The sequence below is a fragment of the Dermacentor silvarum genome, chromosome 10, assembly GCF_013339745.2.
Source record: "Dermacentor silvarum isolate Dsil-2018 chromosome 10, BIME_Dsil_1.4, whole genome shotgun sequence".
NCBI classification, from domain to species: domain Eukaryota; kingdom Metazoa; phylum Arthropoda; class Arachnida; order Ixodida; family Ixodidae; genus Dermacentor; species Dermacentor silvarum.
In genome coordinates, this window is record NC_051163.1 from 3,814,257 (window position 1) to 3,838,199 (window position 23,943).

The following is a 23,943-nucleotide window of genomic DNA, read 5'->3' on the forward strand; positions in this document are numbered from 1 at the left end:
GGTGCTCTCCCAGAACGATGTAGTCTGCTCAGACGTAGTAGTGCTGCTGACATGCTACGATGTACTGCACTCCATACTCCGGCAAGTACGTGTATCCTCATGTCCTGTAAATAAGTTTGCCTTTCTGTTGTAAATAAACCCCCCTGTTCCGTTTTCCTTACCTCTCGACCTTGTACACATCACGCACGAAGCAATTCTCGTCAAGTCTACTCAGACGACGGCGTGAGCCCGCTTAGCCCCCATGTGATGCCCCGGTGGTGTAGGCCAGCTACCCGTTTCAATATGCACTGGTGGCGTAGGCTGGAGAGCGACCCTTTGTGTGACGCCTGACTCTGAGACCACGACCCCGAAGTCAAGGCTTGTTATGACTTTTACTTCCTCAAAATGATCAAGTTTGGTCATCTTTCCAAGAGACCGGTGCAACTGAAAGGCCGTGCCAGACATCGGTCTGAAGACCTCACTAAATCATTCAATCGGTAGTAGCGACGGGCGTTGTGTACAAAGGGCAGGGATGTAATCAATGCGAGCTTATGACTCGCGCATACTGGGAATTCCTCGTTAAAGGGTGTGGGGATCGAGGTGCCTTCCTGCGCCTCGTCCTCCAGATCCCGCGTGGCGCTTAGCTCGATCTCCGAGGACCGCCGCCGTAATGGCAACATGGCGGACATGGCTAGCGCGCCAGACCTACTTTCCCGGGCAAACCGTGCTTCTCCCACCCCCCGGGATTGGACTTGCCCTGCGAGAACACGTCACCGGGACGCGCCCTGATTGGCCTCCTGCGTGGCGGCCCCCGGGCACCCTCTCCACTCGAGCTTTCGTCCGCTAAGCGCTTCCTCGCTGCGGCAGATGCTCACAGGCCCGCGACAAGGTGGTTACATGAGACCTTTGTTCTCGCAACTCCTCGTTCTCGCGCTTGGCGGACCGCTACCCGGTTAGCCCTAGCGCAGCGGGAGCGCGTACTTGATCGGTCTAGCGGTGAGCCTTGGCCCGTAAGCGCTGTGACTGTCGCACTGTGCTGTATCTTGGGTGAATGAACCCGTGGTTGTAGGCGATCTGACTCCGGAGCCTTCTCTGCGCCGTGTCGGAGAGTTGACGAACTCTGCCGTAGCGCCTTTGTGCGTTCCGGAGTGGAGGAGCGTCGTGCCGTTTCCTGACTGTCGCTCGTAGGGTAAGCCTTGTGCAAACCCATCTCCACATAACTGGCGCCCAACGTGGTTTCGGCATGGAATCAGAGCAGGCCCCTTCATGGCCCTCGTTCCTGCTTGACCCCCTGGCTACGGACTTAATGTCCTTCGACGCGGACGACACCGACAGCATGAGGTACGTTCGCCTCGGTGACCCTCTGCTTTCGGCCACCTGGGGCGATCCCTTCTTTGGACAGCCCTTTGGTGACGACGGCTTGGATGTGTACGCTAGTTCTAGCCATGCCAGTTTCGAGTTTCCTCAGTTGTTTGAGATGCATGCGGAGCAGGTGCCTACTAGCCCCTCCGACGTGCTGTTTCCGCTCGCTGGCCCATATTTGTTCCGAGCGCAGCAGAGTACACACTGTGTCGCATCGGAACCACCCTGCTTAGATGCTGGCACGAATACGCTTGCCGGCCTCCCTTTGTCCCGAGCGTCGTTCGCCGCGCCATGTGCCGCGCCGGAGCCACACCGCTCTGCCGGTTCGTTCGCGGGCCTTTCCCTGCCCCGAGCACAGGCTGCTGTCACACTAGAGCCACCCTGCTTAGGTGCTGGCACGAACTCGCTCGCTGGTCTTTGTCCCGAGTGCAGTTTAGTGCCCAAAGTGCCACATCGGAGCCGCCCCGCTTGATGCTCGCACGCATACACTCGCTGGCCTACCTTTGTCCTGAGCGCCTTTCTCGGACGAACAAAACGTAATGCCTTCCTTCACGTGGCTTCCCCCCACCCCTAACGCATTACAAAGTCTCGCTCGTGTCGCACCCCATACGAGAGGCGACAATCATTTGGAACTGTTTTCCTTCTCCCCAACTCTGAAACGCTGCTGTAGTCTGCTTTTCTCTTATTTGTTCTTATAATTCTTTTTTTTTTTTCAAAGGCTGAGAGATGCTATTTTGTTTTAGTGATATCTTTTTGCTTTGAGAAAAAGGGAAAGAGTGAAACCGGATACCTTGTGGGCGGCTATGTATTTAAAACCTGCCCTCGTGGATGTAGCATTGCACTGCTAAGCGCGAAGGCATGAGATTAAATTTGCGGCCGCATTTCAATGGCGGTCAAATGCAAAAACGCCTGTGTACTGTGGATTGGGTGCACATTAAAAAACCCCTGATGCTCAAAATTATTTCAGAGTCCCTCACTACGATGTTCCTCATAATCATATCGTGGTTCTGGCATGTAAAACCCAAGAATTTACTTTTTCTTTAAATTAATTCTCCAGACTACAGATAAAGCGTCAGGGCGGGTACAATAAAGATATTGTTACGGGGAGAAAATATATGTATTTACAATATATATACAGTTAGAGGGTTGTAGCTCTGTGGCCAGGGTGACACCATCTACCGAGCTCCGAGACACTTCAGCCTCTTCTTCCCCAACCAACGTCATTTTGTCCACAGCGGTACAAACTCGTACGTGACATTAACCCCCCGGCGGCAGAAGCATTGTCTCGATGCTTCTTAGGGTGTCGAATCAGCGTGCGAGTTATAGGGCTTTAGTCGCGAAACGTGCACGATATCATTTCTTGGGGTGGTAGAAGACTTCGAATTCACAGGTGAGATCTCATATGTGAGGCTGGTGACTTGGCGAAGAACTCGGTATGGCCCGATGTATCGTGGCAGCAGTTTTTCACAAAGGCCGACGCGACGGGAGGGTAACCAAAGCAGGACAAGGGACCCAGGGCTGAAATGAGTGTCCCGACGACGACTGTCGTAACGGTGCTTCTGGATAGTCTGAGATGCCAGAAGACGGTGACGGGCAATACGACGTGCTGTGGCCGCGCGAACAATGGCGTCGTGAGCATAGAACGTGGTAGTGGTTGCGTCAGAAGGGAGCAGTGAGTCAAGAGGCAGGAGAGGGTGACGGCCATATAGTAGATAGAACGGGGAATAACCAGTAATATCGTGACGTGGCAAATTGTATGCAAACGTCACGAAAGGTAAGGTGCAGTCCCAATCCCGGTGATCATCACACACGTACATGGAGAGCATGTCCTTAAGTGTATGGTTGAGACGCTCGGTAAGTCCGTTTGTCTGTGGGTGGTAAGCCGTCGTGAACTTGTGGGACGTTGAGCAAGAGCGAAGAAGGTCGTCGACAACCTTAGAAAGAACAGGGGCCTCTATCGGTGAGTAGCTGACGTGGGGCACCATGATGTAGGATCACTTCATGGAGGAGAAAATCAGCCACATCAGTTGCGCAGCTTGTAGGGAGGGCCCGCGTTATGGCATAACGCGTGGTATAGTCCGTCGCAACAGCCACCCACTTGTTGCCCGAGGATGAGGTAGGAAATGGGCCAAGGAGATCCAGGCCGACGCGGAAAAATGGCTCACTGGGGATATCTATAGACTGAAGGTGGCCAGCGGGAGACAATGGAGGCTTCTTGCGACGTTGGCAAAGTTCGCAGGCAGCGACGTAGCTTCGAACAGAGCGATATAGCCCAGACCAGAAAAATCGTCTGCGCACACGGTCGTATGTACGGGAGACACCCAAATGACCAGCGGCAGGCGCATCGTGTAACTGCGAGAGAATTGTCGAGCGCAGATGCTGGGGAACGATGAGGAGCAGTTCAGCACCATGCAGATTCGTATTGCGTCGATATAACGTCCCGTCCTGGAGAACAAACATCCGGAGAGAAGCGTCCTGTTGCTCTGAGGTAATGCGTTCGATGATGGATCGCGAATATGGGTCACGACGCTGCTCGTCGGCGATGCGTGAGAAGTCGGAGATCGACAAAACGCAGGTATCTGTATCGGTTTCGGTGCCATTGGGTGGGTCGACAGAGTAGCGGGAGAGGCAGTCGGCGTCCTTATGTAACCGCCCAGATTTGTAGGACACGGAAAACGTGTACTCTTGCAGGCGTAAAGCCCAGCGGCCAAGACGGCCTGTCGGGTCTCTGAGTGAGGATAGCCAACATAAGGCATGATGATCTGTCACGACGGTGAAATGTCGACCGAACAGGTAAGGGCGGAACTTAGCAATGGACCAAACAAGGGCTAAGCATTCACCTTCTGTTATCGAGTAGTTTCGCTCTGGTGCAGAAAGAAGACGGCTAGCATACGTGATCACGCGATTGGTGTCCCGCTGTCGTTGGGACAAGATAGCGCCAATGCCATGGCCGCTTGCATCAGTACGAACTTCTGTGTAGGCATGCGGATCAAAATGACCCAACACGGGTGGATTGGTAAGGCGACTGATAAGCGTTGAAAATGCTTCAGCCTGGTCGGGTTCCCAACGAAAAGTGGTGTCTTTTTTCAGAAGGTCTGTGAGAGGATGAGCAATTTCGTCAAAGTTCTGGATAAATCGCCGAAAATAGGAACACAGCCCTAGAAAACTGCGGACATCGGTAGGAGAACGCGGAAGGGGAAACTCCCCAACGGCACAAACTTTGTCAGGATCAGGCTGGAGGCCAGAAGCGTCAACCAAGTGACCAAGTACTCGTATTTGGCGGCGGCCGAAATGGCATTTTGCAGAATTGAGTTGTAGGCTGGCACGTCAAAAAACATCAAGGATAGCTGAGAGTCGGTGAAGGTGGCTCTCAAACGTCGGTGAAAAAACTATGACGTCATCAAGGTAGCAGAGGCATGTGGTCCATTTGAATCCGCGTAGAAGAGAGTCCATCATGCGCTCGAAGGTAGCAGGGGCATTACACAGTCCGAAAGGCATCACTTTAAATTGGTAGAGACCATCTGGGGTGACGAAGGCGGTCTTTTCGCGATCTCGTTCATCCACTGCGATTTGCCAGTAGCCGGAGCGCAAATCAATCGATGAAAAATAACTGGCACCGTGTAAGCAGTCCAGCGCGTCATCAATACGCGGAAGCGGATACACGTCCTTTTTCGTAATCTTATTCAGGTGACGGTAATCGATACAAAATCTCCAGGTATTCTCCTTCTTTTTAACCAAAACGACAGGTGGCGGCCACGGACTGCAGGAAGGCTCGATAATATCTTTGGAGAGCATTTTGTTCACCTCCGTTCGGATCACCTGGCGTTCAGCCGCTGACACACGGTAGGGCCTCCGATGTATAGGAGGAGCGTCACCAGTGAGGATGGGATGGGTGACGACACGGGTGCGACCTAGCGGGCGATTTCCAAAATCAAAGATGTCTTCATAGGACATCAGAATACGGCGAAGGGCGTCGGCGTAAGCAGGCCGTAGGTCAGTAGCTATCATGGGCGTAAACTTGTCGTTGCTTGAAGTAGGACGGTCGGAAGCTGCAGCAGCGTCGAATCGTGGTTCGGGCGTAAGAGCAGCTACTCCACACTCTTCCAAAGGGGACAGCAAAGCGAGAGATACACCCTCAGGAAGCACTTGCAGACATGAACCAAAGTTCAGAAGGGGAAGCCACGCTCGATTGTTAACAAGAGTGACAATTGAGCTTGGTAGTGCTATTTGGCGTGCCAGGAGAACGTCGCAAAGTGGGGACACCACGTAAGGACCATCTCGAAGTGGAGGAGAAGGCGACGTGAGGACGTAGGTCGCAGCATCAGGTTGCAGGCGAACAAATTCAGCAGAACGAAGTCGGGACTTGTGGTCTTCGGTCGGGTCGGCAAAGTAATGGGGCAGTTGAAGGCGAAGGGTGCCGGTTGCACAGTCAATAAGTGCTGAATGAGCAGTCAGGAAGTCGATTCCAAGAATCACTTCGTGGGGACACTCGGCCAGTACAGTGAACAGGACTAACACTGCACGACCGGCAATGGTAACACGGGCGGCGCACATTCCCATCACGGCTGTTGTACTGCCATTAGCCACTAGGACGGCAGGCGATTCGGCAGGTGTCAGGACTTTACGGAGACGGCTACGAAGATCTGATCGCATAACCGACACCTGAGCGCCAGTATCGATGAGGGCTTGAACGGGTACATCATCAACAAAAATTGCAACAAGGTTCGGTCGAGCAGAAGGGGTCAGCAGAGGTTTTGCAGTCCGAGTCGTCAACGCAGTCTCACCTCCGGGGGCTGCATTGCTTAGTTTCCCGAGAAGCGGCCCGCGTAGGACGGGGACGAGGGACGTCGAGGTGTAGGCGAGCGGGACTGACGGCGTTGCGGCGAGGGCGAGTGGCTAGTGGTGTTTCCCCGAGAGGGAAGGCCGGCATTGTATGGTTCAGAAAGGGGTGACAGAGACCGAGGGTCTCGGTCTAAGCGGCGATCAGCGTATGGTCAAGGCGAGGAGTACCAGCGGCTACTACGGCAGTGGCGGGAGATGTGACCGACCCGGGAGCAAGCAAAGCAAATTGGCCTGTCATCCGGTGTTCGCCACTCAGAGGGGTTCCGATATCGATTCGGGAACGACTGGCGAGGTGCAGCAGAGGCAATGACAGGAGCGGTAGGGGTGGGACGTGGGCGGACGGCAGACTGGATATCCATGTTTAAATTTCTTGGCGGACAACAGCTTGAATGAGCGAGATGGTCATGTTGTCGTGCGTATGGGGACAGTGAGAACTTGGAACAGCTTGAATGAGCGAGATGGTCATGTTGTCGTGCGTATGGGGACAGTGAGAACTTGGAGCCATAGCCTCAAGTTCGCGGCGGATGACCTGTGTCAAGCTTGGCGTGGCAGGCGGATGTGATGCCGGAGAGTCGTTGCAGGAGGAAGTGGCAGCCGTATTGGGAAGTCGGTCAAAGCGTTGTACGATGCGTTTGCTCTTCGCTTGCTCAAAATTCCGGCATTCCTTTATGATGGATTCAACCGTTGAGCAGTTCCTGCAAAGCAGGAGGTTGAACGCATCGTCCGCGATGCCCTTTAAGATGTGTCCAACCCTATCTGCCTCCAGCATGTCCGCGTCTGCTTTCTGGCAGAGAGCCAGAACGTCTTGAATATACGCGACGTATGATTCGGTTGGTGTCTGGACACGAGACGCTAGCTCTTGCTTGGCCTCCATTCGACGTCCCACAGGTCTTCCGAAAAGATCGCGTAGCTTTTTTTTGCAGGAGTCCCAGCTTGTAATTTCGGTTTCATGCGTCTCGAACTATACCTTCGCGGTTCCTCCCAAGCAAAAGATCACGTTGGCCATCAAATGTGTGGCATTCCACTTGTTGTGCTTACCGACGCGCTCATACGACGTCAGCCAGTCTTCGACGTCGACCTTGCCAGTGCCAATGAAGATTCCCGGGTGACGTAGCTGGGTTAGTACCACTTCCGCCGGTGTCTGAGCGGCGGAGGCAGCGTCAGCGTCGGAGGCAGCGTCAGTAGCCATAACAGCGGAACTGATGTGACGCCCGCTGCGAAGATCCAGGGCCGGCTTGTGGCGAGATTACCCCGCACTTCCACCAAAATGTTACGGGGAGAAAATATATGTATTTACAACATATGTACAGTTAGAGGGTTGTAGCTCTGTGGCCAGTGCGATACCATCTACCGAGCTCCGAGACACTTCAGCCTCTTCTTCTCCAACCAACGTCATTTTGTCCACAGCGGTACAAACTCGTACGTGACAATATAATAAAACGTCGGGGCAGTTACCCCTGATTTAACAAATATGCCTTTGCAAGAACAGGAAATTTTATCTGGGCCTTTTCAGTGGCTTATTCAGTGGCACTAGTGCAAGCCTCAGGTGAAATCCTGGCCGTCTGCCTTCTGTGGAAGAAACTAATATATGTAGATTTCCTTGTGGAAGATTATCTTAATATGCCTGGAATCCCGTATGCCTGGAATTATGGGCTACTTAAGGTCTTCACTTTTGGCTACTTCTGGGTTAACACGGAGGTCAATTTGACACCCTGGAGTTGGAGCTATCTGGTAACTCTTGCCAACGTTTGGCCACAGGAAGAACACTCACTTGATTTAACCTCAACTTGAAGGTAGTTTTGTACAGTTGATTTCTGTCACTGCACAAGTTAAGGCTTCTCCTGGCCCAATGGCAGCCTACGATGACATCCTGAAGAAGAGCTGCTCTATAGTGTTAATTTTATGAAGCCGCACAGACCAGGCCAGTGACACTGCTAGAGCAGCTCTCTATACAGTAGAACCGCATTGATACAATCTCGCCATTATGATTTCCTGGTGCCAACGTTCACTAATGAGAACACAAAAAATTACCCAATACAGTTTCAGTTCTTTACTGGTTCGACGCTGTGTTCACGTTTTTTGGCCTTCGTTTTTAAGGCGGGTCACATCTTAAATGATGATGACGTTGTTGTCACTGATCATAATCAGGCTGGTGTGCTGGCACACCAACACTTGTCCAACCTTCTGACCTCGTACTCATCAATTCCTCTTGAAATTCCAATAGACGCCCATGTATCGAAAACCTCGTTTTAATGAAGCTCAAATTTCCTCACAATGGGTACAACGAAGTTTTTTTTTTTTCCACAACGAGCATTTACTGACCATTTTGGTACCCGTCAGGTCAATGTCTTATAGCGCATGACGTGCACGTCTCCTGGCCTTCCATTTTCTGTGGAACTTGTGGACCCACCTGCTCTTCCGCTGCGTACGTGGGGCGCTGCCGACTGCGGTTTTGTTTCTGCTTGTCGTTGCCTGTGTGCGCATCAAGGATATCAGTGTTTCTATTGGTTCATTCGTGCCAGTTCTCACACGAACGCCAGCGTTGTGCCCGACTGCGACACCTTCTACGTACGTCAGTGCCGATGCTGATGCAGTGACAACCGAAGGGCTAACGGAGGCAGAAATTGTGCGCGTGGTGACGGGAGGTGCCTAATGACAACAGTGACAAATGTGTCGACGACAGCACGGAGCCTGATGTTGGCAAACCCGACGTACCGACGTCCGCACAAGCGCTGGATGCGGCAGACCTGCTGCGCCGCTTCTTTGGTGCTCACAATGATGGTGAGGATGGACTCAAAATAGCCAACTGCAGCTGAAAAAGCCATCATTCGCCTAAAGAAGACACGGCAAAAATCTATCAAGGACTTTTTTTCTGCGAAGTGAGCCGCCAGCTAGTGCGCTGTTGATCGATCAGTGATGAGCCATTTGGCGTAAATAAAGTAGCACCTCGCTGTTCTTTTTTTTTTTTTCGCTTGTTTTTCTCCATGCGACAGCTGCTTTTTTTTTCACGTGGCGGGCTGCTGTGAGATTCAGTGGCGAGTACATCCTCTCTTGCTTGCTAATTGTGGGTAGAAATGGATAGTGGCTATAACGAACTAATGGTTATAAAGAAGTAATTACGACCCCCCCCCCCCCCCCCTTCAACTTCGCTATAACAACGTTTTACTGTGATCCATGGAAGACAGTGTTTTTAAGAGGCATCCCTAGTGCGTGGAGTGTGCTCTCCAAGAATGATGTAGTTTGCTCTGACATGTAGCTGCATGCTATGATGTACTGCACTCCATACTCTTGCTAGTATCTTACACCTTTTCCTGTAAATAAGTTTGCCCTTTTTCCTGAATATGAATAAACCCTGTTCTATTTGTCCAACCTTGTGACCTCGTACTCATCGAAAGGTTAGCAACTCTTGTCGTGAAAGTTCGGATGACAACGTGGGCCCGCTTAGCCTCCATGTGACGCCCCGGTAACGTGGGCATGCTACCCGTTTTGGGACTCATGAATTGCGTAGGCTAGAGAGCGACCCTCAGTGTGATGCCAGACTACGAGACCCCGAAACAAATCCAACAGCCTGTGTCATCTGCACTGTTGGCTGTGGCTGCCCGATCGCTCCCACCTTCGTGCAATGACTTCCAAAGAATTGGTTCGGCGTTTGATCCGAGGCCACATTTTGTCAGAACTGTTTAGAAATTGTTTGGGGAATTGTTAGGAAAAGTTGCATGACGGATCAGACCGCGTGTCTTCTGCTCCTACGGGTAAAGCATCGCTGAATTCACGCTTTCTTTAGTGCTTCTGTGAATGATTGACTCTGCACATTTTATTTTGCGTGCGGAAATTCATTAACACGCTCAGGCACGTTTATGACATCCACACTGCAATTAACATAGCTGTGACCGTGCAGCCTGCATATGTGAATGTGGGTTAGGCTATCTACACTGGTAATGTGACATGCTTTGAGGTGTATCTGCTCGCTCAACCTACATTCAAGGCGAATCCTAATCTAGCTTTCCCACAGTATGGTAAGAAATTATAATGACATGCTATTAATGATCCTAAGCACCTCTGTTGGCTAGTGCACACCACGCAAAATCTTAACAAAACCTGAACTGTTGCAGAATGTTGGCGGATAATCGATGAGCTGGTATCGAAATCCAACTTTTTCCTTTTACGGTGGCAGCCCATTGCCTGAGACAGTTTTCATCAACAGGAGACCTATGAAAACTTTAGGCTCTTGCATCTTTCAGCGCTATGGAGCTCGTTGGCGTACTGCGTTTCCCGCATTGTAAAACCATGAAATAAGGACCACACACATAGAACTGCACACGCACTAGCGAAACCCAGTGGCTACTGAGGCAGGTGCGGGGAGTGCCTGCAGTGCAAAAGTCGCTCCCGGCAACAGCGCCACCACATCTTCGTGATGTAGCGCCGTGGTGTAGGTATATAGTGAGCTGGGGTAGAGTGTATTTGCACCATTTCTGCATTGTGAGCTTGCTCTCATAGTAAGAGTGGCCCCTCATGTGGAAGACATCAACACGAACCTCAGAAGGTCATCGGTGAGGGTTCGAGTGCGGCCCAGAGGCCTAGCACCAAGGGGCTCGGGTGGCAGGCCCTCAGAGTTGGAACGATGCAGAGCCCCTCGTTCCAGAGAGGCCAGATGCAGCGGAGGAGGACTGTGCCACTCGGGTGATGTTGACAAAGGCGGCATGTGGCGAGGGAAGTGTGGTGCCGACTGGGAGTGTGGCAGCAGGCGTGCTGCTGCAGGGGGCCCTGCCCCATTGGGTGCCTCACACAGGGGCCACGCTGCCCCTCGCAGACACTGCCGCAACCACTCCAGTTCACGGCGGTGCCGATTCTCCAAGTCCTCTCGCTCACGCTGCTGCCTGTGTGAGACACACAAACTGCTTTCAACGCATATGTCACAACGAGATTGAATAATCAACGAGACATTTCACATTCATGTCTCACTGTGCTGACTTCGTTTATTTAAACAATGTCAAATGCTTCTTGTGATGTGCTTGAACCACAAAGCGGCACCAAAATTGAAATATTGCGGCGAATGGAGTGTGAGACTATCATGCTCTCTACACCTGCAGTCACAGATCTTAATACAGCACAAAGTCTACAGCCCAAGGACAAATGTTTCCCGATATTGTCAAAAATGCATAATGCAGTAGTGCCACTGGCGAACTGAGATTTGGAGCAATGTTTGGAGCAGCAAAATTTTAATTTTGGAGCAGTTTGAAGCACCTAAATACAGATTTCAGAGCACTTTGGAGAAAATAAACGCCAACTGCTAGACACGTCCACGGCTATTTCGAACGCTTAAAATTGACACGCGTTATTCCAGAAAGTATTTGGTTGCTGTAAAATGTTGCTCGGCCTCTTTAAAACATTATTCATAGGTTCAAAATGCTACATTTTTGATGAAGCATCCCAATCCGTAAAAGAACTATGGCTAACGTGTTGTACTCTGCCTGCCCCACGAGAATCTTTTTCAATCTCTGTTATTTTTACTAACATAAGAAGCTTTTTTCCAAAAAGAGAACAAATATCAGATCTAGTATCTTTGTATGGCAGTGATCTACTTATATCAACTGAAACACCGCTTACCAATGATGTCGCTGACAGTCAAGTTCTGAGTGAACTACCGAATTTCGATGTTTTTCATAAAGATAGGCAGGGTACTCGGGGCAGTGCCGTTCTTATCGCAGTAAAAAAACATCTAATGAGCTCCACAGTCCATGTGGCCACTGACCTAGAAATTCTATGGCTTATTGTTCATGCTAATCCGCAGCTACCACTACTCGGTGTCTGCCATCGTCCCCCCAACAGTAATCCCGACTTCCCCTGCGATCTCAATAACACCTCGAACCATTAAAAAAAAAAAAAAAAAAAAATCCCCGAACACTTGCATCTTGCATTTTCGGGACTTCAATTACCCCTATGTAATTGGTTAAATTATTCTAGCACAGTTACGAGTATGACAGGAGCTAGAGAATTCTTAGATATTTGCTTTGTAGTGGGGAAGAGAGTCCAGAACCACGGAGAGAGCACGACGAAGTCTGGCAGCCCGGAACCGACGCTCTTGAGCCAAGGCTGCTGCATAGCCCTAGCTGTTTTGTAAATAAACCCCCTTATAGCCTTTATTTTAACCTCTCCCAGATGATAACACAGCCAACGCGCACAACTCATGGCTCTGCTAACATCCTAGACCTCATACTAACCACTAATCCTGAAAGCATGTCCTCCATTAGCTACCTACGCGAAATAAGTGATCACAAGTAATTCATGCTGTTTTCTCTCTTTCACCTATAGAACGCCATTCGGATCAGAAAACAATCAGCCTGTACGAAAAAGGAAATTGTACCACGATAAACAATGAACTAGTTGCATTCTATCAATCATTTGAATTACGTTTTGAAAATTGCTCGATACAAGAAAACTGGTTGTTCTTCCAAAATAAGATGAATAACCTCGTCGCGCAGTTTATACTATCTTACTTCGCTCTAATTGCAACAAACCACACTTCACAAACGCACTAAAAAAAAACAGGAAAACAAAAAGAAACGTCTATTTCGCTCCGCTAAACTGAGGCCAAGCCCTATAGCTCTTGAAAAAAATACTACGCATCTGAACGCTGCCTACTTGATAGCTATCCGGCAACAGAAGCACTCATTTTTTCATTCAGAATTACCCTGCATGCTAAGCAATAACTGAAAAAAATTTTGGCAGGTAATTAATCCCCAGTCATCCCCTGGTGTCAGAATTTCGAAAGATGGTGAAATTTTACCTGATCTTGACAGTGCCAAACTGTTTAATAGTGCTTTTTCACCTGTTTTCACTACTGAGCCACACGTGCCTCTTCCTGCTTCCCCTGTTGCTGTCATGTCTCCAATGCCGGATATTATTTTTTCACCAGATGGAATATCCACACTGACTGATCATCATAAATTATCCTCATGAGCCGGTGTTGACGAAATCACCTCAAAGCTATTAAAAAAGTCGAAGCGCATCACTGCCACGTATCTAACCCTGCTGTATTCCCAATCATTATCATCAGGCACGCTCCCAAAGGTCGTTCCAGTCTACAAATCAGGTAACCTGTAATTCACCCTTAAATTATTGTTTCATAACTAGTGTCCCTTGCAAAATAATGGAACACGTCATATACTCACACGTAATGAATTTCCTAGACCAGTAATAACTCTTTCCATCCATCGCAGCACGGCTTCCTTAAAGGTCTGTTGTGTGACACTTAATTAGCTACATTTCTTCATGACCTACACTCAAATCTCGATGCTAACACTGTGACCAATATCATTTTTCTTGACTTTGCAAAGGCTTTTGATAAAGTAGCTCATCAACGCTTATTATTAAAACTTTTTCACTTGAACTTTTACCCTAATGTCCTAGCATGGAAAAAGAATTTCTTAGTAACCGATCACAGTTCGTCAGTCTTAACAATACTACCTCAGAATTTCTTTCCATAACATCAGGTGTCCCCCGAGGTTCAGTTCTAGGTCCGCCCCTGTTTCTAATATTCCACTACACGTTTCCTCTCAGATTCGTATGTTTGCTGATGATTGCATTGTTTATCGAACTATCACTAACACTAATGACTGCATTTATCTGCAAAATGACCTGAACAACATTACAGCCTGGTGTGATAACTGGTTAATGGTCCTAAACACTAATAAATGTAAATCTGTCAATTTCCCGCAGCCGTAATCGGTATGAGTTTCCCTACACAATGAATGATATCCCAATCGACACTGTAAACTCAATTAAGTACCTAGGCATTACGAACATGCATGATTTAAACTGGTGCTTGCATGTAACTAACAACATATCATCTGCTAACAAAACCTTGGGATTTCTGAAACGCAACCTCTACAATGCTCCTCAACAGGTAAAATTACAAGGATATAAAACACTGGTTAGGCTGAAACTCGAATACGCATCACCCATATGACATCCTCACCAGATTTACCTAAGCAACGCATCAGAATCCATACAAAATCGTGCCGTAAGATACATTCACTCGTCATACTCCATATGATATCAGCGTTTCACCATTAAAAGTAGATTCTGGTTTGGATACGCTAGTGCACCGTTGCTGTATCGCGAGCTTATCATTATTCCAGAAGTTCTACCCAAGTTCACTTCGCCACACACCTTACATTTTACCATCTTCACGCATATCACTGCGCACAGGCCACCCACTCAGTGCCCTAGTGCACGCACTGACACCTGCTCGTCATCACTTTTTCATCGCACAGCTAAAGACTGGAACGGCCTTCCCCACCACGTCGCTGCCATCACCACTTCATCTGCCTTCATGGAAGAAGCAACAAGTGTTCTTTCTGTAAAATAACATAGAGGACAACCTTCTGTTTTATTTTTGTACTCCCACCTCTTATGTAATACCTCGCAAGGGGTCTTTAAGGTAATAAAATGAAATGAAATGAAAGTATCTGAATTGAAGACAAACAACCTGTTCACACAGCGTGCTGTACAGTTAAACCTGCTTATAACGAACCTCCATATAACAAATTCCTGGATATAACGAAGTTTTTCTATTCCCCACCGTTACTCCATAAAAGCACATGTATTTGAGACCTCCATGTAACGAAGTGGCAGCGGGAGACCCCCTCGATATAACGACTTTCCCCCTCCGACAACCTAGAGATTTCGCCCCAAATTTTGTCATTTTTGCGCGAGCAGCAACCGGAAGCACCTTCTCCACCGCGACAGAATGCGAAGCGATCGCACGTGTGCGAGGCGGGCCTGCATCCCTCGACCCGGCGATCTTGCCGCCGCGGGCGTGACCTTTCCCCCTCCCGTCATTCAAACCTGATCCTGCCGCTTGCTGCAGCTGGCCTAGCCCGCCAAGCCGGCACTCTCTCCTTTTCCAGTTGATGTTGCCGAAGCGCTAGCTGGTACACGCTGTGACGCATCACACTCGATGAGCACGGACACGCGTTGTCACACGCAGGCGGCATGTGGAAGCGCCGCTGGAGAAGCGAGCGAAGTGACCTTCGTGCTGTTGTCTATCGCTTCAACGCAAACTGAGCGCCGAAAACACACAGCATGCACTAAGCTACAAGCCGCCGACGCACCTACACTGCTACGCTCTGCCCCAACGCAGATCGCTTTCAAGATGCGGCCCGCGCGACCGCGCGCCGCTGCGCAGTACGCAGTTGATGCCAGAGTACAGTACAACGCCGCCCCGCTATCCCTCCCCCCTAGCTCCCTTGCCGGTGCCTCGAGCGCAACGGAAGAAGGCGCGCTTCCTCCCTGCTTTTCTTGCGCGCGCGAGATTTAGACGCGGTCATCGGCTCCCCTCGCACGTTTTCACTCGCACATACAGTATACGGCGCGCAGCGACTGCGTTATCGCCCTTGGACTTTATACGGAATATCTAAGAGCCAAAACCAGTTTTAGGGCCACAATGCGTCATAGACACCATCTTTACATAGCAATTACGGATCTCAAGGGCCCTACTTTTGCTGGCGGAAACCGATAATACGTCATAGTTGTCGCCCCCGGCACTTTCGGCGGCCAATGCCGTCGTCAAGCCACCAAGCCAAGCGACATGAAAACTACTCAAAATGGCCGCTCAGGCCGGCGCGGGGTGGCAGTTCGCAACGTATGATGCGGGAATGGTCCCACAGTTGCGACGCAACAGCGTTGTTACCAATACATTGGGTTATATGGGAGCTGTGCTGGGACCGGCCGAAAACGACGTAACAGCTGGGAAAACGCAGCCCCCCGGATTACAGCGGGGTTCTACTGTAACACCATACAACGCTACGACACAATCGTGACGCTCGCTCTTCGTTTCCGATGCCTCGCGCTTGTGCGAAACGACACGCGTCCAAGCATCCGGTACCTGGTGTGACATTCCAAGGATGAGTGCTTCGACGAAAACGGAAAACAGGTGCGCGTTACGATTGAGGGCGCGTTGGAACGGAGTAAATACAGTAAGAGTTTCTTTTTCAAATTTTCGTGCCGAACCTGCATATACCGAAATCCTCTTTATAACGGAGTTTTTCGGGAATTTGTCAATTTCGTTATATCCATGTTTAACTGTAATTAGTTTATTTCAAATTGAGTGAAGCTGCTCAGACGCAACGTCTGACCTTTTTTTTAATGTGATAGCATTTATATGGACACTCCAAGCGGATTTCTGCCGTCGGCGTCGGCATGAGGTTCCGTATATAGTCCAACGGCAATGAAATCGCCGCTGCGCGCCGTATGCTGTATGTGCGAGTGCCTCGGGTGCTTTCACGAGGAGCGAATGCATGGCGCAGAGCAAACGCGACTTCTTCCGTCGCACGAAAGGCCGTGGGGGGACGGGAGGGAAGGAGGGAAGGGAGGCAAAGTTTAGCTGGGGCACCAAATGTGTATTTATATAAAAACGTTGCGAGGCTAGAAGGTGGTAAAGACTTCCGACGCTGCTCGACGAGTGTCCCTTTCTGATCTAGGCAAAAACCTCCAAGCCACCCCCAGAGGCACCTGCAACAGGCACCAACGCCGCAAGCGTTCTGTGCGAACGCGGGCAAAATGCCGACGTCGTCGAAATTTTTTCTAAAAAACTTTAGTGGTCGGTGTCCGTTTTAATTGTTGTTAAGTATTTGCTTGGGGCTGTAAAACAATGTTGCTCTGCCTCTAAGTACATGAGTTTCCCTTCAATTTACATGACGACAACAAACCTGTTCACACAGTGTGCTGTAATTAGTTTATTTCAAGTTGAGTGAAGCTGCTCAGATGTTGCCTTTTACATCGCATGATCTTTCCATTGACAGCTGAGACCTTGTTATGTTTACAGCAAGGCTCTAGCATCAGTCCGAAACACCTGGCCACTCAATGTCATGAATGCTCTTCTGAGCCAGGCCAGCCTTGATGAGCCCCTCGTAACGCTCAGTCATTGCTTTAGACGACACCAGGTACTTTTCAATGGTCTGTTTTTCCACGTAAAGCTGAAGCCTCTGTTGAGCAACTGGACGATTCACAACTGGCGTCAAATGATTATTTCGACACCAGCAATTAAAACTCGAGTGTTTTAATTAACGTAAAGCTGAAGCCTCTGTTCAGCAACTGGACAATTCACAACTGGCGTCAACCGAATATTTTCGACACCAGCGATTAAAACAAACTCGATTATTCGGACTACTTTGAGGCACCATCAGTGGCCCATAAATTTAAAGTATAAGTACGACCGAGATTTCGGACACCTTAAGGTACGCCATTCTATATAATTCCGACTCTGCCTGCACGACTGCATGCTAATTTGACCGCAGAGTTGAGCGGAAATAGCAATATTTTGGCTTTTATACATCGCTGGCATTGCCGCAGCATGGTGGTCGGCCATGTTGCCAACACCTCCTGGAAACGAGTGCACAGAATTGGTCGATTCGCTCATGACAAATGCAGGCCAATAATCGCTAAGATTGTCACATTTAAAGAGAAACAGAACATTCTGGCTTCTGCAAGGAAGCTAAAAGGCTCCCGCTTATCTATTCGTGAGGATTTTGCGCCGAGCACTTGCTTAGCAAGAAAAGAACTGCTAGAATATGCAAGAGCACAGGATAAACCGTGCAAACTGTCACTTGACAAAATGCGGATTAATAACAAGGAATACATGTACGATGTTGATACTGACACCGTCGTACTATGTAGCAGATAGCTAAATAAATTTCCGGGTGCACGAGTTCCTAAACTGCCCCTTTCTACTGACTCATCTCGCTTGCTCACAATATCGTACACTAATATACGTAGCATACTAAATAAGCGCAATATATTCTGTTCTTATATAGAAGATAGCAATCCTGACATTCTAGCTCTAACGGAAACATGGTTGCACCACGATGTTTCAGATGATGAAATTTTTACACAAAGTGACCTATTAAACATTTATCGGCATGATCGCAATGATAAAAGGGGCGGTAGTATCCTGCTTGCAATAAATAAAAGGATTTCGTCCTATGCAGTTGACACCTCATCCTCGCTTGAGATCATCTGGGCTGCCTGTCAAACCACTTGCGGAAACATATTAGTTGATGTCTGTTACCGCCCCCCTGAAATGTCCCTTCCATTTGTTGATGATCTACGCGAAAGCATTACTACTGCCATGCAGAAATGTCCACCTGGTTACGTTTACCTGCTTGGCGATTTCAATTTCCCCCAAATCGATTGGCCGTGCTTGTCATCTTTGTGCAAGCACGCAACCGATTTCATTGAATTATCTCTGGACTTAAATCTTTCTCAGGTAATCAATCAACCCACCCGTGACAATAACCTTTTAGATTTGGCACTAACTACTGCACCTGAAACCGTGGGTGCCGTCTTAATTTCTGACGGTTATAGTGACCATAAGCTGCTTCAGCTAACGCTTCGGGTACCCATGTTATTTACTGGATTTCAGTATAAAAAGATTCGCGATTATAACAAAGGTAGCTACGTTGCCATCAACACCGTACTTGAGTTTTTTCTCAATGACTCATTTTTGCCGTCTTTTCCCCAATGTTCTGTTAACGAAAACTGGATACTTTACAAAGACAAATTACTCGCTCTTGCAGACAGATATATTCCGTACGTTTCGGCAGCCAACGACAAGACCAAACCATGGTTCAATAAAAAACTGCGAACACTTCGTAATAAAAAAAAGCGTCTCTACCGCAGTGCGATAAACCGTGCAACCGAGTCCTCGTGGAGAAGTACAAAACTTTTCTTAGTGAGTACACTGTTGCCTTACGCACTCCTAAAGACAAGTATTCGCTCACGACTTACCTTCTCTTCTGAAGACTAATCCGCGAAAATTTTGGCAAACGATAACACCCGACCACAGTTCCAATATTTCCTTGCTAGACGACAACCAACAACCTCTTTCAGACGGGGAATGTTTTTCGCTATTCAATGCATTTTTTTCTTCTGTTTTTACAAGGGAAGACCATTCCGATATTCCAGTGGTTCCGGAATTCGATTACCCATTCATGGCACGTACCCCTAAACATCTCAACTGAAGGCATCATTAGCCTCATTAACAAACTTAAAAGAACATCTGCCTGTGGTATTGACAATATTAACACTAAGCTATTAAAAAACACAGTATCTATTTCAAGTGTCATTCTGTACCATATCTTCAAGCAGCCCTTATTGTCTGGTGTCTTGCCCATTGACTGGAAGATTGCGAAGGTTGTCCCTATTTTTAAAACTGGAGATAAACATAAGCCAGAAAACTATCGCCCAATACCGCTAACATCTGTGTCATGCAAACTGCTTGAACACATAATCGCGTCGCACATTTACTCGCACCTAGAAAAAAATAACTTTTTCTTCCAGAAACAGCATGGCTTCAGGAAAGTTCGATCTTGCGAAACACAGTTACTGGAATTCACCACCGATCTACACTTCAGTACGAACAACAGTCAACAAATAGACGCCATTTTCCTGGACTTCTCAAAGGCATTTGATCGCGTTGCCCACTGCCGGCTTATTTCTAAATTATCTCATCTAGGTATCGACTCACTAACCCTTTCTTGGCTTAGAAACTTCCTATCGCTTCGTAGCCAATTTACCGTTGTTAACGATTGTCCCTCTTCTATTACTGAGGTCACGTCTGGTGTACCACAGGGGAGTGTCTTGGGGCCTCTGCTTTTTCTTATATTTATTAACGATTTACCTTCAAACATTTCCTCTAGCATACGACTGTTTGCAGACGATTGCATTATTTACCGAGTGATTAATTCCATTAACGATCATACCACCTTGCAACATGACCTTCACAGTATTACCGACTGGTGTAACATATGGAAAATGTCTCTTAACCCCTCCAAATGTAATACTATATCGTTCTCACGCAAGCGCACTAGTTCCATATTCCCATATAGGTTAAATAACACCAATTTGTCACGTACCACTACCTACAAATATCTTGGTGTGAATCTCACTAGTAAGCTTTCTTGGTCTTCGCATATTACTACAATTTGCGCAACTGCATCTAAAACGCTTGGCTTTCTCAGGCGCAACTTGCAAAACTCAACTGCTGACGTGCGTAAGTTAGCATACCTGACGTTTGTACGCCCGCAATTAGAATTTGCATCTGCTATATGGTCACCATACCAAAAATATTTAATAACCATGCTTGAACGAATACAGAAAAGGGCTGCCCGATATATCACTCGAAATTTTAATTGGAGCTCCAGCATAACGCAGATTAAGCTCGATATTTCTCTAAAGCCCCTCGACATCCGCCGCAAGATCGCTTTGCTCTGTCTACTGCACAAATATGTTCATTCCGATAAGCCATGCATATTACCCCTCAAAACCCCCGCCCGTAAATCCTCAAGATTACATAATCATCTTAGCTTCAAGCGCATTATTGGTAAAACTGCTGCTTTCAATTTATCTGCTGTACCTCGTGCCATATCTCACTGGAATGGTCTTCCCGATGAAATCGTCTCGATAACCGATCATAAAATATTCCGTGAACATCTGTACGCGCTTTTTGCTTAATCTCCTATCTGCTGTTATGCTTGGGAATTCTGTGCTTTGTTTTGTCTTTTAGTTCAGCCACTGTACAGTTGTAGATTGATTTTTTGAGTTGTTTCCATTGTACTCAACACTCATTGTTACATTGCCCCCCTTACTCAATGCCCGACAGGGCCTGTAAGGTGTTTTCTAAATAAATAAACTGAAAATAGTGAAGCCTAATTAACCCAACACCGACCGCACCCAAACCGTCGAGCAAGCAAACACCGGTGCATTCTGGTTCGCTTCACACGTCCAGCATTTATTCATTGACGTGTTAACTAACGACACGGTCGCGGCACCATAAGTTGTTTAAGCGGCGCTAATTACACCCTCGATGTCTCCGCCGACGAGAATAGTGACTGTTTCAAAAAAAAAAAAAAATACTGCCGTCATTCGGCTATGATAACGCGGTTGACTCTTGCGTGGCGATTTTGTAGCGATGCATTCCGCTCGATTCTGCCCTTATCATCCACCGTTCTCTGCTGGCGAAGCGCCACTCTTATACCACTGATGAAGTGCAAAGAGTGACACTGGAAAAGGCATCGCTACAAAATCGCGGTCCTCTTGCCAAAGGTTGAAGATTCGGTGCATGCATTAATTGTACTTTCCTCCATCTGTGGCGACAGCATAACGATGGTAGAGATAGGGACTGACCAGATCGTGGGCAAGCGTACGTGTGCGCAGGACTGCATTGACAAACTTCGGCTTTATTTTTGGACGATCCCCTTTCCAGGATACTTTCACTTTCGCGACATTTCGCGCGGCTAGCACTGGACACGTTGACGGATGAGAGCATTCCTGGCACACTACCAAAAATGCCGTTGCTCGTAGACGCTGACGCTAGTGACGGGAAATGCCAAGAAAGTGACATATTCCCGAAAGTAGTCAATCGAAAATAAGGTACTTTTTTAGCCACTGGCGGAATAAATGCAGTTCTTTTCTGGAGAATTAGGATATTTCCAACTCCCAATTATTTTTACTTCTAGACGGTCCCCATCGAGCCCGAATTATCGGATCGCCGACGTATAGATAATGTGAAGTTCTATTTATGAAGCCGCTTTAGTCATGCGCGCTATGCACGTCTACGGGCCACTGCGGCCACACATGTAATGCGCAGTCGCTAATTTTGGCGAACTTCGGCGCAAGATTGTGTATATTTATCAGGATAGCGCAGGAAATCTCGTATGGTGCAATCTGGCACATTTGGCGCAGAAGTGGGAGCACTGCCCTTGGGTAACGCTCAAACATTGCTTTAGACACCAGGTGCTTTTCAATAGTCTGCTTTTCCTTGTCAAGATGAAGCCTCTATTCAATAACTGGCTGATTCACAACTGGCGCCGACTGGTTATTTGGACAGCAAGAATTCAGACAAGCTCCATTATTCAGACTATTCAAGGCACCTTTACTGGCCTCCCAACATTTAATGTGTAAGTACGACCAAATTTCAGACACCCTTAAAGGCACGCCATTCAATAATTCAGACTCCGCCTGCATGACAGCATGTTAATTTCACCGCCGAGTTGAGTGGAAATGGTGATATTTTGGCTTTGATATGTGACTGGCATCACTGCGGAATGGTCATCGGCCATGTTGCCGACACCTCCTGCAAACCGAAACTAGCAAACCACAGCAATTGCGAGTGTCACGATGTTGGTGCCGTGCGTCAAGCATTTGTTCATTCACGTGTTAAATGGTAACACGGTACCGGCGACTTCAAGTTGTTTAAGCAGCGCTGACTCCATCCTCGATGTCTAAGCCGACGAGGACAATGACTGTTACTGAAAAAACCCGCCGTCATTTGGCAATGATAGAGTGGTCGACTTCTGGGCTGCGATTTTGTAGCGATGCGTTCTACTCGATTCTATAAGCTGCCCTTGGTACATGTTAAAGAACACCAGGCGGTCAAATTTAACCCAGAGTCCCCCACAACAAGATGCCTCATAATCATATCGGGGTTTTGGCACGTGAAGCACCAGAATTTATTTAAAATAAGCTGCCGTTATCAAACGCCGTTCACGGCCGGCTGATACCATTGATAACGCAGTCGAAGCGCCACTCTTACGACTGACGAAGTGCAAGGAGTGGCCCTTGAAAAGGCATTGGTACAAAATCGCGGTCCTGTTATCTTGCCAGGGTCCTGTTATCAGTGCATGCATTGACTGTACTTTCGTCTATCTGTGGCGATATTGCTACACGCGTGTTGTATTTGGTTGTTTGAAGGAGGTGCATGGGCGCCATCACTCGAGAAAAGTGGAGGAAGAACGAACTGGGCTCGCGCTGTGAATCCAACCGGTCAGCGCTGCAACTGTTGTTATAAATACAGTGTAGACCGCTTATAACGTATGTCTCCGGAGTCGCGAATATCCGCACTATAACCAAAGCAACAATTTTCAAGGCCCACACATATGCAAAACATGTGCACCGAGCCACCACGCGTATGCGACAGTCGAGGAATGCGGCTAGAACGTTTGCATTCAATTGACAGTCGAATCTCGTTAATTCGAACCAAATCACGCGGCGGCGCCTCCGACCGGCATTGCCCCGGCATCGCCATAGAGTAAAAGCTTAGGAGAGACCCCTCAATGTCGCGCGCGAAAAAAAAAACAAAAAAAAAAAAAAAACAAAAAAAAAAAGCGGCGGGAATTTCACCCTCTCTCAAATGGCAAGGTCGCCGATTCTGCGTTGCGCCGGAACATGCATGTACGTGCCGACGTTTAAGCCACGCTACCGTAGCCACGCGTAGAAAATGGCAGTGAACCCTTCTTTCTCCTTTATGCTTCTACTTTCTAGTCACGTGTTGACCTTGCACGCTGCGGCTACGGCGCAGAGGGAAGCAGCGGCGCTGTCCCAGGCCGGCCAACGAATCTGCCCATGCCGGCAAATGCCCGCTTCCCGATAACGGCAGAAAACGAAACTTCGGGGAGCTGGCGCCCGGCCGGCTCTAGCGGCGGCGCCTGCACGGCGGCGGGCGCGCACGGTGACAGTCGAAAGTGAGGGAGCTACGAGGGAGGGTGAGGGGAGCCACCTAAGCGGCAGAATCCGCTTTCTGCCCTCCTCCCTCCACATTCCACGGTCTCCGTGTGCGCCCTTCGCCGTGATGTGCCGGCGCCGCCCGCTCCCTGAAGTTTCGTTTACTGCCGTGGCCGGCGTTGGCAGTTTCGTGGCCCTCGCTCACTATGCGCGCCGTGATATTTCACGACTCGCACTCAAGATTCTGGTTTCAGCCTC

General features: G+C 48.6%; 1 protein-coding gene across 17 annotated transcripts in view; it reads right to left on the bottom strand.

The window, feature by feature from the left end:
• Positions 1–23,943, bottom strand: part of LOC119466381 (serine/threonine-protein kinase WNK1-like) — a 420,835-nt gene that overhangs the window by 10,760 nt on the left and 386,132 nt on the right. For 16 of the 17 annotated variants that reach the window (XM_049657238.1, XM_049657241.1, XM_049657234.1 and 13 more), the window contains one exon: positions 10,719–11,060. In XM_049657238.1, the coding sequence (XP_049513195.1) occupies positions 10,719–11,060 (342 nt within the window). Of the gene's footprint in view, positions 1–10,718; positions 11,061–23,943 lie in introns of those variants that run through there. The other variant, XM_049657247.1, reaches the window with a different exon arrangement.